General features: G+C 57.4%; 4 protein-coding genes across 4 annotated transcripts; 2 read left to right on the top strand and 2 right to left on the bottom strand.

Moving 5' to 3' along the window:
• Positions 1-458: 458 nt before the first annotated feature.
• Positions 459-2,809, top strand: P884DRAFT_249181 (ammonium transporter). The gene is made up of 4 exons (XM_069440585.1): positions 459-724; positions 829-1,160; positions 1,276-2,214; positions 2,320-2,809. The coding sequence occupies exons 1-4, from the start codon at positions 679-681 to the stop codon at positions 2,608-2,610; spliced, it is 1,608 nt and encodes a 535-aa protein (XP_069294853.1). The 5' UTR covers positions 459-678; the 3' UTR covers positions 2,611-2,809.
• A 2,050-nt stretch (positions 2,810-4,859) lies between these two features.
• P884DRAFT_279907 (uncharacterized protein) lies at positions 4,860-7,379 on the bottom strand (the record flags this gene model as incomplete). Its single annotated transcript, XM_069443375.1, has 9 exons — positions 4,860-5,208; positions 5,289-5,602; positions 5,657-5,906; positions 5,964-6,242; positions 6,324-6,434; positions 6,500-6,605; positions 6,668-6,738; positions 6,918-7,018; positions 7,368-7,379. The coding sequence occupies 9 exons, from the start codon at positions 7,377-7,379 to the stop codon at positions 4,860-4,862; spliced, it is 1,593 nt and encodes a 530-aa protein (XP_069294852.1).
• Positions 7,380-9,246: 1,867 nt separating this feature from the next.
• P884DRAFT_229638 (uncharacterized protein) lies at positions 9,247-13,436 on the top strand. Its single transcript, XM_069439762.1, has 2 exons — positions 9,247-13,039; positions 13,129-13,436. Exons 1-2 carry the CDS (start codon positions 9,637-9,639, stop codon positions 13,203-13,205), a joined length of 3,480 nt encoding a protein of 1,159 aa, XP_069294851.1. The 5' UTR covers positions 9,247-9,636; the 3' UTR covers positions 13,206-13,436.
• On the bottom strand, positions 13,437-14,421 carry P884DRAFT_263274 (uncharacterized protein). Its single transcript, XM_069441745.1, has one exon. It carries the CDS (start codon positions 14,402-14,404, stop codon positions 13,778-13,780), a length of 627 nt encoding a protein of 208 aa, XP_069294850.1. The 5' UTR covers positions 14,405-14,421; the 3' UTR covers positions 13,437-13,777.
• Positions 14,422-16,758: the final 2,337 nt, after the last annotated feature.

Genomic DNA, 16,758 nt, shown 5'->3' with positions numbered 1-16,758 from the left:
TGGGCGGGCTCCCACACGAGAAAGCGCGGGAGTGGTGGACGTACCAAGTAAGGTATGTAAGGAATGTACATCCATCCGCTAGTAGCGGGTACCAGGTGGTAAGTTTACACTAGGTTATCCACGCCGGGATCGCATGAACATGCACCACACACACCTTCCCTCATCCCTCACACTTGCGGACTTGCGGGCTGCATGGGGTCATTGACATGGGGTGCTGGTAAGTACCATGTACTTTCGCACCTGCCGAACATACCGGGCCGCCGCTGCTCCCCACTCGTCGGGACAGATAGGGCTTTGACTAAGGCAAGGAAGCTGACCTTATCTCGCCGTCTTGTAATGGGTCTTATTACGTCTTATTACTTGTATACGAGCACACGCTTTTTATATACCAACATGCCGTCCCACCTAGACATCAAGCTCCCCCTTCCTTCCAACCCTGCTGCGTGCCTTCCCAGCCTAGAAGCCCATCGACGGTCGCCACCTCCTCCAACGTAACTCTGCTCAGTCCTTCTAGAGCAGAGCCAATCCCATCCGACACCGTACAAGTTCGAGAGTTGCTCTTCCCCCGACCGGCCGATCTTTTTCTTCACCTCTTAGCCTGCGACATCTGCGAAAATTCCCGTTAAGCTCTCATCCAACAATCACTCTTGGTCCGCAAGGACCTAACACCCGCCCACAATGTCGACCACCGACGGTAGTAGCGAACATGTTGGCACCGACCCAAGTAAGCTGCAATTTACCCTCCCCGACAGACACAATGCGCCCCTCAAACAACAGCCTGAGAACCACGGGATGACTGACGAGGAACGCCGCTCCGCCCTCGACCAGCCGTCGACAACCTCAACACCCCCTTCGATGCGGGTGACCAAGCGTACATCATCATTTCCGCGGCCATGGTGCTCTTGATGGTGCCGGGAATCGCCTTCCTCTACTCGGGCCTCGCCCGCCGAAAGTCGGCCCTGTCGCTCATCTGGGTCGTCATGATGTCCTTCAGCGTTGTCGTCTTCCAGTGGTATTTCTGGGGCTACTCCCTCGCGCTCAGCAGCACCGCGACCAACGGCTTCATCGGCAATCTCGACAAGTTTGGGCTGCGCAACACCCTGGGCGAGCCCAGCCCTGGGTCACCGCTGATCCCCGAGCTTCTGTATTCCTTTTATCAGGTACGGACCTTTACGACCACGAAACTTGGGATCGGGGGAAGAGAAGGGGACGTGTTGTTTTTTATCTTGTGGCCTGTGTTGGGGCTAACGGAAGGGGGACCGACGATTTTTTTAGATGCAATTCTGCGCCGTCACAGCCGCCCTCGTCATCGGAGCCACTGCCGAACGCGGCCGTGTCGTGCCCGCCATGATTTTCACTTTTTTCTGGGCCACGCTCGTCTACTGCCCGCTGGCGCACTGGGTCTGGGGCGCCAACGGCTGGGCCTTGAAATACGGTGTGCTCGATTATGCCGGTGGCGGGCCCGTCGAGATCGGTTCCGGCGTCTCGGCCCTGGCGTACTCGTGGGTGCTCGGCCGCCGCAACGAGAAGATGATGCTCAACTTCCGGCCGCACAACATCTCGCTCATCACCCTCGGCACCATCCTGCTGTGGTTCGGCTGGTTAGGCTTCAACGGCGGCTCGGCCTTCGGCGCAAACCTCCGTGCCACCATGGCCTGCTGGAACAGCTGTCTGACGGCCATGTTTGCCGCCATGACCTGGTGTCTACTCGATTTCCGCCTCGCCAGGAAGTGGTCGCTCGTCGGCTGGTGTTCGGGCACCATCTCGGGACTGGTGGCGGCTACCCCGGCCTCGGGTGTCATCACCCCCTGGGCGAGCATCGTGCTGGGCGTTGTGTCGGGAGTTGCGTGCAACTTTGGAACCAAGATCAAGTTCATGATCGGCATCGACGACGCGCTCGACGTGTTCGCTGAGCACGCCATCGGCGGCATCGTCGGCCTCATCTTCAACGCCCTCTTCGCCGCCGACTACATCATCGGCCTGGACGGCGTCAACTTGGGCGCCACCGGCGGCTGGCTCAACCACCACTACCGCCAGCTCTACGTGCAGGTCGCCTTCGTTGTTGCCGCGTGCGGCTATAGCTTCGTCATGTCGGCGCTCATCGCCAAGATTATCGACCTCATCCCGGGTCTGCATCTGCGCGCGTCTTCTGAGGCCGAACTCCTCGGCATGGATGACGACCAACACGGCGAGTTTGCCTACGACTATGTCGAGGTATGTTTGCGTCTCTCTCTCTCTCTCTTTTTTTTTTTTTTTTTTTTCAAGTGTAATATTACCCGGTTCCGCCGACCTCTTACTAACCATGATACCTCTCAACAGGTCCGCCGTGACTACCTCGCCTGGACCCCCGCCGAGCGCGACCCGAAAGAAGACGGTGTTGTGGTCGTCCCCCAGCACGGCATCGCCGGACACCAGGATCTCGTTGACAGCGCACGCCTCCGCGCCCCCGGGACGGGTTCCGAGAAGGGCCACACCAGCAGCAGTGCGCTCGCCACCCCGCCGCCCGAGCGGGATCTCTCGCACCCGGATTCTACAGCCGTCGCTGCCAAACCGGTGCCAGTGCCAGATACGATCAGTGAGAAGCTGCCTGCTGCCGAGGCTACTCAATGATCACGTGTCTGCGAGTTTCTTCTGTTGTCTTCATTAAGCGTTGTTTGGTTGCTTGTTTTTTTGGGCACAATTTGCGATTCTATTTACGGGCGGGCCTCTCAGGGTTGAGAGGGATTGAGTGTGGACGTTCCTCTTTGCATGGGACAACCGGTTTGTTTGCTGCGGAAGAGACTCCATAAGAAGGGCGCGAGTCCGCCTGCCACTATCGGTCTTTTGGAGACCGCGGGGACGCCTCCCTGTTTTTTTTTTTTTTTTTTCCCTCGCCTTTTTTCTGCTCTCTGTTTCATATTGGCGCCTCGTTGGTCCGTTTGGCCTTATTTTTTTGGGTATCAGCGCTAGCATGTCGGTTGGTGTTGTTGTTGTTGTTGTATAATACCCCCCAGGTGGCTATCGCTGCCTGATCGTCAAAAGAGAATGCGTGGTTGGATTGCGGGATCAGTCGAGTCAAGTTCTTTCGGGTAAATCGCGTAGCGTGTCACCATGGTCTGATGCTATGCTGTTTTGGGGGACAAACGTTGGGATGTTGGAGCTAAGGAGCTTAGATCGTCTGATCTGTGGTGTTCTAGACCAGAGATTAAAATAACGAGTCAGGATGATACATCTCCGGAGGAAAAAAAAGAGATGATGGAGGAAGAACGGATGAGGGCGCAGCTGGTGCCTCCGTATTCGATCGCCTGCACCATGGAGTTACAGGGAGCTGGAGTAGTCGGTGGGTATCAAGACGCGGTCCTATATCTGCTCTTGTGATTGCCCGGATCTAGGAAGGACTGACGAACGGTTCCGGCGGGATGGTGGGCAAAGTGGAGCCAGGGCCGGCCCGATGGGAACCCCGCACAACCCCCGGCCGGGCTTCCGGGATATATGGTCCCGGAGCCGACGCGTCCCCGGGTGATTGCCAAGATGGATGGATGGACGTTTCCCCCTGGCGCCGTCCTCGTCGAGCGGGCATTCGCTGGTGCATCAGGTACCGACGGCGTTGAACACCAAACCAAATGGAAATCAAGACGTCGTCACAGCAAGATTTGGGGAACGGACTCTCTCTCTCTCTCTCTCTCTCTCTCTCCGCCCCGGGTCCTATAATACGGCGCGCTGTTCGTGTAAAAGAGCCTTTTCGCGACCGGACTCTGCCCCGTCCCTGTCACACCCTCTGCCGGGCGGGCAGGGAGCGAGAGCGGCGCTGAGCAGCCGTGAGCAGCACCGTGTGCGGGATGACAAGAGTCTCTCTACGCGAGGTACATACCGTTGGAAGCGCAGAAAGACATGAGTTCCGGCCCGTCATGGGAAAAAAAAAAATCAAAAAAGCAACAAAAAACGAAAATAAAGTGAAACAAACAAAAAAAAGCGAAATGGGGGAAGGAAATATGGGAGAGAACTTAGATAGGAAAAGGACAAGAATGGAGAGAGAAAACAGAAAGTCAGAAACCCCATTTTCCGTAAACCGCACGAGGAACTGCCTCCTCCGCCTCATCACCCTTCCCGTCTCCTTTCCTGGACCTATAGACCGTTCATTGTTCACAGTCGAGTTGAGAAGAAAACGAAGCAGGTCATTCAATGTGTGGGGGACGGAAATCAGGAGACGAGACCAATCGCAGCTTGCCGCTGAGGTGAGACCGCCAGCTAACAAAAGAATTAGGACTGGGTTGTGGTAGGGAGGGACGACTCGTACACTGATAGGTGTGTCAGGCGGACGGGGCACTACTGGCCGGGCGTTGCTGCAACATGTACTCCGTACTTGGGAGAGAGTCGAAGGGAGAGTGGTTAAGCCAAAGGGGCTTACTCAAGCACTATATTACCTGAAGACCGCCCGAGAAAGCCCAATCACATCACTCGGATGTAGGGAACCCGAAGAGTGAGAGCGTGGGGTCCTCTCATGGGCCATTGCTATCCATTCGAAGATGATCATTCAGCGCCAGCGAACAGAGATGGACCAGGGAGGAGATAAGTGTCTGCAGATAAGGACGCCAACGCCGCCGAACCCGTACGATATATATATATATATATATATGTATATAGATATATAGATATATATATAATGCAGGTGATTCTAAAGTGAGGTATCACGTCTACAAGCTCGACCCGGCCGACTACAACAAATCTGATATTTTCGTCTGGCGAATGCACGGCACCCAACGCCACCACACTCCGCCACCCCGATCGCTAAATGCCAGACCGCGTCTTGGTGATTCACCCACCATTGGCATGGGAAGGGGTTCGTTGCTTGGGTAACAAGCAAAAACTTCGCACGTACCTTACCCCTGGGCGTCAACAAAATCGTCGTCCGACTCGGTCGAATCAGTCCTCCTGATGCTACCCGGCAGGTCCTTCTCCATGTCCTTGTGGAAATCGAGCAGAGGGCCGTCCTGGTTGCGGCTCGCCAAGGCTCGCCGCTGTTCCTGTGACGGCCGCTGTGATGTTGACCCGTCGTCGCCAAAATCTATCAGGTCGCCCTCGCCGCTCTGCGGCGCTGCACGCCCTGCCGATGACTCGCCTAATGACGCTCTAGGGGGTATCGCGTTCTTCTGATTGGGTTTCTGCCCCTTCACAATCGGGTAGATGGCCATGATCTGCGCCGCTTGCTCTTCGGCTGTTGATCCGTTTCTGCCATCATGTTAACACGTCGTCGTCGTCATCACCATCATCATCCTGCCTTCTCGCGGCCGAGGACCGGGGCGTCCTACATTGTGGCATTAATGATCCACTCGAGATCCTCCTGGCCCTCATCCGGACCGCCGGGGCCGCCCTTTACCGCCCGGAATAACCTAGGGTGCCACTCGACCCCGTCCTGGGCTCGCTTGGCGGCCTCTTCGCGCTGCACCTCTTCGATCTTGGTCTTCTCCTCGGTCGCGAGCTCGTGATTGCGTTCTTTGACTGCCTGCGCCGTCTTGGCCCACAGCCGCCGCGATTCCCGCTCTTCTTGCTCTTCAATGGGGCGGCAGAGGGGAGGGCTGGGCTTCGATTTTAACGCGTTGAAGAACATCTCTTTTTGCCCGGTCTGTCCGTCCTGAGTCAGGCTTGCGGCAGCTGTGAGATCAGGAGGCCAACGAACCTTCACATCCTTGAGGAACATTTCCTCGCTCCACAGCCCTGATAGTTCGTAGAGGACTTCGCCGGTGAGATCGTTCTTGATGACGCCCCCAATGGCGTTGTAGGTGCCGCTCACCCAGCCCTTGGTCTTAAATTCGATGTCGGCGGATAGCCCCGTCTCCGGGCACCGCACAAAGCTGTGGTCGCCGAGCTCGTACTTCATCTTGCCGAACAGGATGCCCCTGGCGTACATGTTCGGCTGTGTGAGGATGCTGATCGGGGATGGTCAGTCCTATTGTCGTCCGGCTGCTGGAAGGGGAAGTGCTCACTATCGCTCGCCCTTGGAGGGATCCGAGCCGCGGTTCAATATCGACAGTATGGCCGTGCCTTCCATCATGCTGGCAGCGGAGTTGCCCAGAAACTTGCTCCTCGGCTTGAGTGTCCCGTCGACCCTAATGTTGTGACCCGGAACCATGTAAAAGTAGCTCGACTTTGGGGGGTGGTGCGACGTTTGCTCCGCAATGTAGTAGGCCCGCTTGTTGTCGGGGAAGTCCCAATAGCAGGTGAAGATTTCGCCCAAAACAGGATTCAGGGGCTTCTTCACTCCTCTGTATGGCATGTGGTTCGTTAGCTGTTTACGCCAAAAAGAGGGAAAAGGTGGGTTGGTGTTTTTGGGGGGGGGGACTCACGGCGGACGAATGTGCCAACCGCTCAGGTAGAACTTGACGACGGCAACGAATCTTTGAACGGGGTCATCGATCTCGGGAATCGGAAGAAGCATTTCGGGGTGGCACATGAAGCTGTCCACGGCTGTTAGAACTCATGAATCACCACCTTTTCTGTGTTAGGGATCGCTTGATCGTACTTGGTAATCCGTTCCAGCATGCTACGCGGTTCCAAGATGAACGTGGGGAGCACCACCCGGCTCAGGTCGGCGCCGGGCCTCAGCTGGGATATAATGTGGGAGAGGACTGCATCGAACGGATCAGCGCCTATCCACCTCCAGATGCACTCGCTGTGTCTGGTGACTGACCATTTCCCTGCTCGGGCTCGACCACGAGAGTGTCATCTTCCTGGGGATCCGTTCCCTCGCCGGACGATCGGCTGCCTGGATAGAAGACGACCTGTTAGTACGCGGGTCGACGACTTTAGGTTGGGGTAGCTTCCGGTATCTTGCATCGGGTCTTGTACCGGAGCACGTCAACCGGGCCGCCCTCTACGAGATTTTCTCGTCCTCTGTGCTCAGAATGGGGCTGTGACGGAACAAACTGCACGCGACTCACTGGCATTCGAAATGGTCCGGCGCCGACCGGACACTAGACCCATCATTTTTCCCCAAGTTCTTCTGGGCGAAAAGCGCCCTTCGGCCGTCGTGGGCGCAAAGCTGTTGAGGGAGGGAAGAAATAAAGTGGGGTCAAATGGGAAGCTACGGAGTGTAGGGAGGTGGAGAGGAAATATTGTTGGGGACTCTCGAGATGCTGCTCGATGCGCTACTACCCTCAATGTCGCCAATAAGAAGGACAAAAACGGCCAGTCCGAGTGTCCAGGGCGTTTGCACTGGAAGCAGGGAAGGCTTGTGTCGTCAAGCAGGCAGCACTAACCAAGCTGGAGGAAAGTTGACAACAAAACGGGGATTCGCAGCCCCGGAGCGAAAGTTGGGGCGGGGCAGGCAATGGAGGGGCGGCGGCTTGACAGGGCAGCGATGACGTGGGGCCGAGTCTCAGAGCCCTTACCATCCACGACATCATCCTCTCTCTCCACAGTACACTACACAGTACCTTCCAAGCTGACCGCCACGGCGGAGACGTTCGATAGTTTTGGACGATACAAACACGTAAAACAACTCCTGCTCTAGGCTTACGTTCCAATAATTCTTAATATCCCCGGTGAAATTGGACTACGTTGCTGCTCAGCTTCAGCCACTTTCCAAGAGAGATAGATGGCTTCATTTCGAGACGGAATCTTTTCGAATCTAAATGATCTGTGCTCGCGCTCCCTTTTGGTCACCCCACGTGGTGGAGTTGCCATGGAGCTGTGGTGGGAGGGTGGAGGCCCCACACGAGCTTCCGTCCCGACGGGGTTGCTGAAACAAGCCGCTCCGCCTCCACAACTTTTCACATCCCGCTCAGCCACGAGTCACGAGCCGACTTGGTAAAAGGGTGCACGGCGGCGGGGTTGATGAGTCCAATTTCGTGGACGAGACTGCCATCGCGTGCTAAGTTTCTAAGAATGAAGAGCCTACGCCGGGAGGAGCGCTGTGTACGGATTAATCCGTACAGTACATGCATACATACATAATTACATACATGATTACATACATGCATACATGCATACATACATACATACATACCCACCTCTGCGGTCCTGATAATTTTAACGTTACTGTGTTCGTGCTTTGATTGCGTCCAGGAATACCTACTGTTCCAATATCTCACCGCTCTGTTGTACACAGGGTGCGTCTTGAGGCTGCCGGTGCTGATGGCGAGAAGGTGTTGTTTGTTTTGATGTTGGTGTCGTTGTTGTTGTTTTTGGTGGTAATAGTGGTCGTGGTCACAAACACCAGTCCAAGAAGGCAACGGTCGGCAATGCGGAGCACAATGATGATCTCGCAGCGGCGCGTGATTTGCTTGCAACAGAAATCGAGTTAGATGATCGCTGGGCTAAAGCAGCCGGGCCCATGCCTGGTTTGATGAGGATGCAGTGCCTGGCTCTGTAGTGTACCGCCCGGGGAAATGGACCCCAGTGGTTTCAGGTATGCTGCCGTTCCCAAATTAGCGGCCCTTCGTCGGGACGCCCGAGACTTGCTTGATTCCCACGCGAGCAGCAGGATGCCCAGAAAATGCCATCGAATCTTACATGGAGTCGCTATGCATGTATATACGATCCGTAGTTACATACAGTACTTCGTACGCGTACAGGCTCGGCGGCCTGCAACACGAAGTCGTCCTGTAAGATAGTTACTCGGTCCCTTGCGCGAGGGAGGCTGAACTCTGCGAGCTCACTTGGTGGCGGGCTCCACGACGTCTCACCTGTGGGAAAACCCAATCATCCATTAGGAGCGCACTACGGCAACCGGGGACCTGCAGGTCAAACAACACAACGGTTCACCGCGGTCCAAAAGCGTCCAGCGGCACTGCTGGACCGACCCCTCGCAACGCTGCAACGTGCATACATATACGTGTATGTGCGGGACCTGCTCGTGTGCATACTGTATGTACTCAGGCAGTGCACTACGCCGTACGAGCCACTTGCACTCCAAGTCGTAGTTATCGCCCTGCTGAAGGCTCCGCCAGATCGGTAGTTACCTTAGCCCTTGCAACAGATAAAAAAAAAAAAAAAAGAAATCCAGGGTCAAAGAAAAAAAAAAGGGGGGGGGGGGGTCCTACTAAATCCAGGGCCCTCCGACGTTCCCATCCTCGGTCGAATCCTGCCCAAAGCTGCTGGCCAAGTCCGACTCAGGTCCCCTGGGCATCCAATGCCGACGCAGGAGACGGCGCTTCGAACCCTGTTTAGGAAGTCGATCCCTCGCTTTACGACCCCTGCCCCGCCTAACACGACCGCCTGTTCGTTGTCCACAGATCCATTCGCAGCCCTCAGCAAGCAAGGCGGGTGAGTGGGTGGTGTGCAGGTTCGTGCCCGTCCAACACGCTCGCTTCCACTGCGAGTTTCCCGCCGTGCACCCATTTCCATTCCCATCTCTTGCATCTCCCCGAGCGAACACATTCCATCAACCTCTCGGTTCTCCGACACGGGCCTCTTCCTGTCGCAATCGGGTCACATGCAACACCCGGAGCCCAGCAGCGACGGGCCTAGTTGGCAGCTCTGCAGTCAATTGTCGGGCTGCCGGGCGGACAGCAGCCACGAGCACATGCTTGGTTTCCCTCTTGGTAACCAAAGTACCGTCTCGTCCAGGCCCGACTCCCGCCAGCGCTGAGGCGCCGGGAACACCTCCATGAAGACGTGCGCCGCCCGACGATTCGAATCCCAGATCGACCTACCGAAATGACAGAGAACGAACCCCCCGCCCTCGCTGCACACGACGATGGCCGAGGTACCAGAAGCCGCCGCATCATGGGCAAGCTCTTTGGCCGCGACCGCGACCGCAAGGCAGCCCGCGACGACGGCGACCTGGACGACTTCTTGCACGGATCGACCGACAAGCTGCAGGCTGCCCATCCGGGCCCGCCCGCGCTCACCAAGATTGACACCAGGACCGCCTCCCGATATCCCAATGCCCACGAGGTGGGCACGGTCGCCGGCGAGCCCCGGCAGGCGGAATACACCGTGCGGCCGCGCGACCCGGCAAAGAGAGCAAAGAAGGACGTCGCCGTGCATTTCACAAACGAAGAACCGGAAGTCATTGGCGATGGCGGTGACGAGTGTGACGTCCCCACCATCGAGGTGTCGAAACGAAAGAAAGTGAGACCCAAACCGAGCCCTTCTGCCGCACCATCCCAGCCCGCTCGCTTCGGAGGCGGCCCCCAGAACCCGTTCGCAGACCCGTCGGACCACACAGCGGCGATAGAGGCACAGCTCCGCCGGGGGCTGCGGCGCACCCAGACCGGGCTGCGAGCCGACCCCGACGCCCCAGGCTCGGGACTGTCCCCGGGCTCGAATTCGGGCGGCCGGTTTCTGGGTGCTCCCGCCGGCCCTCATGACGAGAGGCGGAAGTCATTCATCGAGATACAGCAAGCCCAGATGCGGGAGGCCGAAGGTCGAGCCTTCGCAAACGCCGTCCGGGCGGCGTCGGGAGACCGGTCCCGACAACAACACCAGCGGATGAATTCCTCGTCCGGCTCGCTCGACCAGGAGCCTGAGTCTCCCGTGACCCCCTCGCCGGACTCGATGCAGCCCTCCCAGCTCCAATCACCCGCGACCTTCACCAAACAACCTCCTCCGATTCCAGCCAAGGCACAACGCCCGCAGTTACCTCCGATGCAACCCCCTCCGCCGTCCGAGCCCCGAGACTCCCCGCCCTCGCAGAACGCCTATACTCCGACAAGCCAACACTCGGACTCGCCAGAGCTTGTAAAGAGAGCACAGAAGGTCGAGAACAGCCCCGCAACCCTCTATTCGGCAGCGTCGTCAAGTTTCCACCATCCGTTCGCTTCATCGAGACAAGGGACCAAGGTCGCGGAGAGGGACTACGCCTCGCCCACGCAGCAGCAGCACCAGCAGCAGCAGGCGGCGGCGGCGGCGGCGGCGACGAGCCTCCAGGACGTCGTGGCGGCCGCGTCGGAGGACGCTATGAATGCGTTCGTGACGCGCACCCGCCATCTGTTCGAGCTGTTCCGCCTGCACGCCGAGAGCGTCCGGCCGCTTGTCTCGTCTACTCCCCAGCAGCTCGCGCGGGCTTCCCTATGGTGGTTCCTGACCGGCCGGACGGCGTTGGAGATCGCCATCCGAGATCGCCCTTCCACCCCAGAATCGCAGATGAAGAACGATATGGCGAAGCAGCAGGCATACGCCGACTTGGCCAAGAGTTATTGGCTCCTGGAGGAGGCGATGCCGGAGGTTGTCCGGAGCGGGCGGAGCCCGCCCGACAAGGAGGCCGACAGTGTCCGATCCACGATCGGTTCGAGCCTTCGCAAACTGGCCGGGTCCATGAAGCGGAACGGTTTCCTCCCGCCCGAAGAAGCATTCCTCCCCCAGACGGTCGACAGGACCGTCTGGATCGACTACCCGCCATTGTCGCAGGACATTACCTCTCTGCTTTGCGGTTCCAACTCGGCCCTGGCACAGAGCCACGCCACCTCTGGAATGACTATACTGGAGTCGCTGCCGCTGGCCGATTCGGCGACCACTTTCTGCTTTACCCGCTTCAAGGTAGACGCGTTCCTGATGGAGCAAGGCAGAGAGTCGCGGCGTCTTTACCTCCCGTGCTTCCTGTCCATCACCAGGCCGCAGACACAGCCGGACATTGTTTTCATCCTCGCCAGTCAGAACGGGTCGGTCCAGCTCCGGATATCGGGGAACAAAAACACCGGCCCGGTCTGGGACGAGGTCCGCTGGCATAACGAGAACTGCAACTTCGAAGTAAGGCTGCCCCGAGGCTTCCTCCTCCTGGTACAGTGCGCGCAGCAGGCATATTCCACGCTGCGGAGCATGTATGATTTCAGCGCAAAGGTGCGCGCCAGCCTCTACCCGAGGCAGGACGAGAGCTGCATCTTCAGGTCCACACTCCGGGCGTTCCAATACATCGACAACGACCCGCAGTCCAGGCAGTTCCCCAAGGAATCGACGCCCAACTGCGAGGTCGCCCTGTTCGAGCGTCTGTTCAGGGAGGGGGCGGCTACCGGTCCTCGAACCTATCACAAGGGCTACCGGATCGCGGTCGTCACCGGGCCGCGGACCAAGACGTTGAGCGGCGTCAACCAGGTGTACTCCCCCCAAACACCGATCCAGTTCGGGTTCCTGCGTAGCGAGACCAACGATCCCGCTCTCTCTCTCAAGTTCGACAACGGCCGGTTCAAGGGGAACATGGTGATGTCCTTTGCCGACGAGGCCGAGAGGTTGCGGATGCACAGCTTACTCATAGGGACCGCTCTGGATCGGGGCGAGAGCGTCTCCGGCGAGGCGGCCCTCCAGGGCGTCTGGTTCTCGGAGAGGTTCGGCGACGCCCGGGACAAGGGCCTGATGGCCCTCTCCACGTTGACCTGGAACAAAGTTAGGGTGATCAACTACGACAACGACGGCGACAACAACCCTTCGTGCGTGCTCGCCGATAGGCTACGCGTCGTCTACGAGTTCCGAGACGGCACGCTCACCGACCGCATCAACGTCGCCCCGGGCGAGCTCAAGATCCGTCTCGACGTGCAGAATCCCAGCTGCCTCATGGTGTTCCGCCAGCCCCAGTCGGACATGACCGTCGCCGTGACCGAGGCCAACTCGTCCCGCAGCCTCTCGGCCGGTCTCGCCATGGCGCTGGAGACTCTCAGGCAGTCCCCCACCATCCGCACCTTCATGTTCCCCAACCTCAACGACCTGCACACGTTCGAGACCGCCATCACCGGCTTCAAGATCCTCTTCGACGGCACCGCCTCGGCCTTCGCCATCTCGCGCCGCCGCATGGTCGTGCCCATCCACAAGAAGTGGGAGGCCGGGGCGACGCGCATCCAGGTGGTGCAGCAGGACGGCGTGTCGCAGCTGCTGGCCTTCTTCGAGGACTTCAGCCACGGCCAGTGCATGGGCTTCCACCTCAAGGGCACCGACGTGTTCGAGGCGTTCAGCCGCAGCGGCAAGGCCGGCCTCAAGATCGACGACGCCAAGTTCCCGCTGCCCAAGATGCTCGCGCCGGACGCGGACGGCGCACAGCAGGCCGCCGATGCCGCGTTCCTGTGCCTCGATCTACCCGAGCTGCCGGGAGAACATGACGACATCTCGATTCTGTTTGATAGTGAAGAGGGTGAGTTTGCCTTTTTGGATGTCATGAGGAGAGCATGCTGACCTTTTTTTTTTTTTCTTTTCCATTTCTTCTCTTTGAATTGCGAACAGAACGCGACAAGCTCATTGCTTGCCTTCCCGCGCCAGTCAATAGGCCGCGGTTGCCAAAGCTCAAGGGGATGTCATGAGTGAGACCTTGAATAAGGGGGGATGTTACGCAGCTGGGAACAGAGGCCCACGGGCACTTATAGTACGCCGTGGGTTATTTGTTTTTTTTTATGTAACCCGCGTCGATAGCACGAGGCACCTACTGGAATGTACCTTGTGTTTTGTCTACCATGATTTGAGCGGGATGTTGTCGGCGAGACGCCGATGGGACGGGGGAATACCATGTATGGGTTGATAGAATTTACCCTTTGGTAGGAGCCAGCGATAACTTTGATAAACCGTGTGTAAATGACTATCTTTTGCCGACGGCGGTCGTGTTACAGAAGGATGATCAGACATTTGGATTCCCCAACTTGGCATGCTCCAGCACTAACGCCCCAACTCCAATGCAAGAAACCTCCGGTATAGTTCATTTTGGATCCGCTCGATGCCCAAATATATATAGAGACGTGGTCCCAACCACCTTTCTCTCAACATTACAGTCCGCGCGCTCCTCATTCAACTCTCTCTCTCCTCTCTCTCTCCCCCTCCGGACACACAACAAGACCTCTTCTTCTTGTGTTGCCTGCCACTGTTGAAGCGCGCTCCTAATCTAATAGCGTCTCCTGGTCGGTTCCGGGCTGGGCGACCTCGTGGGGCTGCGCGAGCGCGGCTTCATCTTGAGCCACTTCTTGGTGGACAGCTCGAGCTCCCTCTCGAGCTCCGGGCTGGGGTTCTTGCGGTGGATGAAGTTGCAGAAGCCGCCGCGGACGCAGCCCTCGCCGCTGTTGAGGCGGCAGCAGGCCTCGCGGAAGTCGGTGACGGGGCTGAGCTCGCAGTAGATGGGGCGGGCGGCGTACCAGCGCGAGTTGAGGTCGTCGCACGCCCTCTGCGCGCTGTCCTCGTACTTGAAGCGGGCGTAGACGTTGCCGATCAGGTGGTCGTTGTTGTTGTCGCACACGACGAGCTCCTCGAGCTCGCCGTACTTGCACATCTCGCACCATATGTCCTCGTAGAAGGCGTCGAAGTGGTTCTGCAGCTGCGACGCGTTCATCCGGTTCTTGGGGTCGAACGCCGGGTTCTGGTACAGGTTCGGCATCAGGATCGTCTGGCTGTACGACGGCTTGACGTGCTTGCGGCTGCAGCGGTCGCCGTGCCGGCAGGCGCCGATCTTGTAGTAGAATGAGCAGTTGACCTTGTCCTGCTCGGTGCCGAAGATGGAGGCGAGGAAGTTGGCCATGGTCGGCGGTCGGAGGGTGGGGAGATGGAGATAGGAGTGTGTTGTCGAAGATAACTCGTCGGCAAAGGAATTTGCTTCGCGTTGGCTGTCGAGAAGGGGAAAAAAAGAAGGGAAAACGTGGAGATTAATTTGGGCAATAAAATGATTGCTTTTGTGGCTTCGCGTGGTCGATCGACCGAGTCGTAACTCCTTCGTGCGTGTGTAGAGTTGGGTGAATGGTAGTTATCGCAGTCGCGACTCGTCAAGGCAGGGCAGGCACAAGAAGCTGGTTGATAGAAAATCGCCCTGTTTGCCACAGGTGGCTGATGAAGCGGAGAGCAAGTGGAAAGCATTGGCCGAGATGCCAAGCTAAGAGTTCTGCCAAGACAAGGCTGAGTAAACTGTGGCTGAAGCTTCCAGAATCAACATCTCCGGCGGGACATTCTGGTCCGTGCCTTTCCAGTTCTTTCAGCTCTGCTGTTGCGCATACTAACCCGTTAACGGAAAGTACACCCTTAGTTATCCGTACTCCGTATTCAATGCTTTGGCAGCTCTTCCATTGCCACGGCATAATACATGAGACTCGTGGCGCCCTCATTTATTCTGTAGAGTGCTCGTAGAAACCAAGCTGGATCAAAACGCTCAACAGTCTGCTCATTCTCGCTCTGCTGTGGGCGTACAGTACAGCTCGGCCAGACGGTAGAAATCAGTTCAGTTTTTGGTTGTCTAACTTGTAAGATATGCATTTGTCGCTCGCTGCTACAAGAAAAAGCACCAGCAGTATCACACCACATAAGTGGAGCTTATCACAAAGGACGAGGAACAGAGAATCCGTACTGGGTGGGGTACGAAGTAGTTACTCGGAGACCATAAATGCGTAATAAAACGAGGCCGTGAGGAATTGAGATCGGAGGCAGCCTGTATTCCTACCCCTTTTGAAAACGCTCCACGCAACCACGCTTTTTATTGCTGTCGTCGCATTCTCTCATCTCTCGCGCCCCAGTGCAACATCACCATCCACGCTTCGGGGTAAGTAGCAATTCGCTTGTGCAGGGGCTGATCCGCAATTCCGTCCTGCTCACGTGGGAGATAGATTGCCACTGCCGCTAACAAGTGGACAGAGTAGACCAAAAATATCGGCCACCCTGGCACCGACGACGATGCCGGATCCGTGGAGGAATTTGTTAATCCGAAAAGCATGTCAATATCTTCAAATCCTGAACCCTGTTTGCGCTCATATATGTATGTATGTGCACACATAATCCACCATACTAGATTATCTGCACGTGCCATGAATCATAAAGACGTTCTCTCCTGGCACTTGCGACTCGTATTGACGCAAAATTGGGTTACAATCCGGCTTCTGGAAACCGAGCTGCCGGTGCGGGCGGATAGCTGGTGCCGAGATTTACGACCAGGATTACCGCCTGCCTACCCCACCCTCATCAACCCAAGATTTGGGGCCTCCCGCGCTCCACCACCTGAGGGAAGCAAGTCGGAAGCTCACTGAAACGCAACCGAAAACACCTCAGGTCCCCCACTGCTCGTCCACTGTAGTCTCCCTACAAATTACACAGGGGAGGGGGGTGGCTTGGACATGGACTGTAGGTAGTTAACACGTACTGTACGCTAGGTAGCGCAAGCCGATAGGCAAGCAAGCATGTGAGCGAAGCGGAGGGCAAACTGCTAGTTATCTCCAACCTTTTCCCCTCGTGATGTTTCTACGCGCGCCAAGTTTTATTTTTGCTCCGCCAAGGTTACGCGCAATATTCTGGGTCTTGGCGTGGGAAAGACCAGCTGTCCCAGGGTTTACCGATCAAGTTTCATGGATTCCCATGCCCCCGTTCTGCACCTTTCAGCTGGCGAGGTAATGTCCGCAACTGCAAGGGACTGGGCGATTAGCGTGTCCTAGCCCCTTTGGACTCCAGTTGTTGGCAATCGCTTCGAACTACTCCGTAGTTACCAAGTAACCATTGACCATCACCCCCCTCCCCCCCACCCAAGTTTGGCTTAGCCGACGCGCTGCCGACCCCCTTACCTGGCCAGCGCAGCTGGGTGCAGCCCGCTCCCCGCTCTGGGGCCTAGTTAACTATCTGACGTAGCACCCCGATCGCTGCTGATCTCCATCCCAGCTGGGGCGCGGCCGTGCCAAGACAGCATTCGTTCATTCACTTGTTGAAACACACACGTCTGTTTCCAGCTCTCCCCACGAGGTACACGACTCATCGCCGCTGCTGTGCTTCTCTTCTCTCTCCACAGTTGTTATCCGCATTTTATCTCTTTCACAGGATCCCTGATGGTTTCCTTTCCTCGGTAGCGGCCGCTCAGCAGCCTCCGAACGCCTCTTCCCTGAGCTCGCTCGCCATTTCCCCCCC

The sequence above is a fragment of the Thermothelomyces heterothallicus genome, assembly GCF_042370625.1.
Source record: "Thermothelomyces heterothallicus CBS 202.75 unplaced genomic scaffold P884_scaffold_25, whole genome shotgun sequence".
Lineage (NCBI taxonomy): Eukaryota > Fungi > Ascomycota > Sordariomycetes > Sordariales > Chaetomiaceae > Thermothelomyces > Thermothelomyces heterothallicus.
This window is presented reverse-complemented; position numbering and strand designations above follow the sequence as displayed.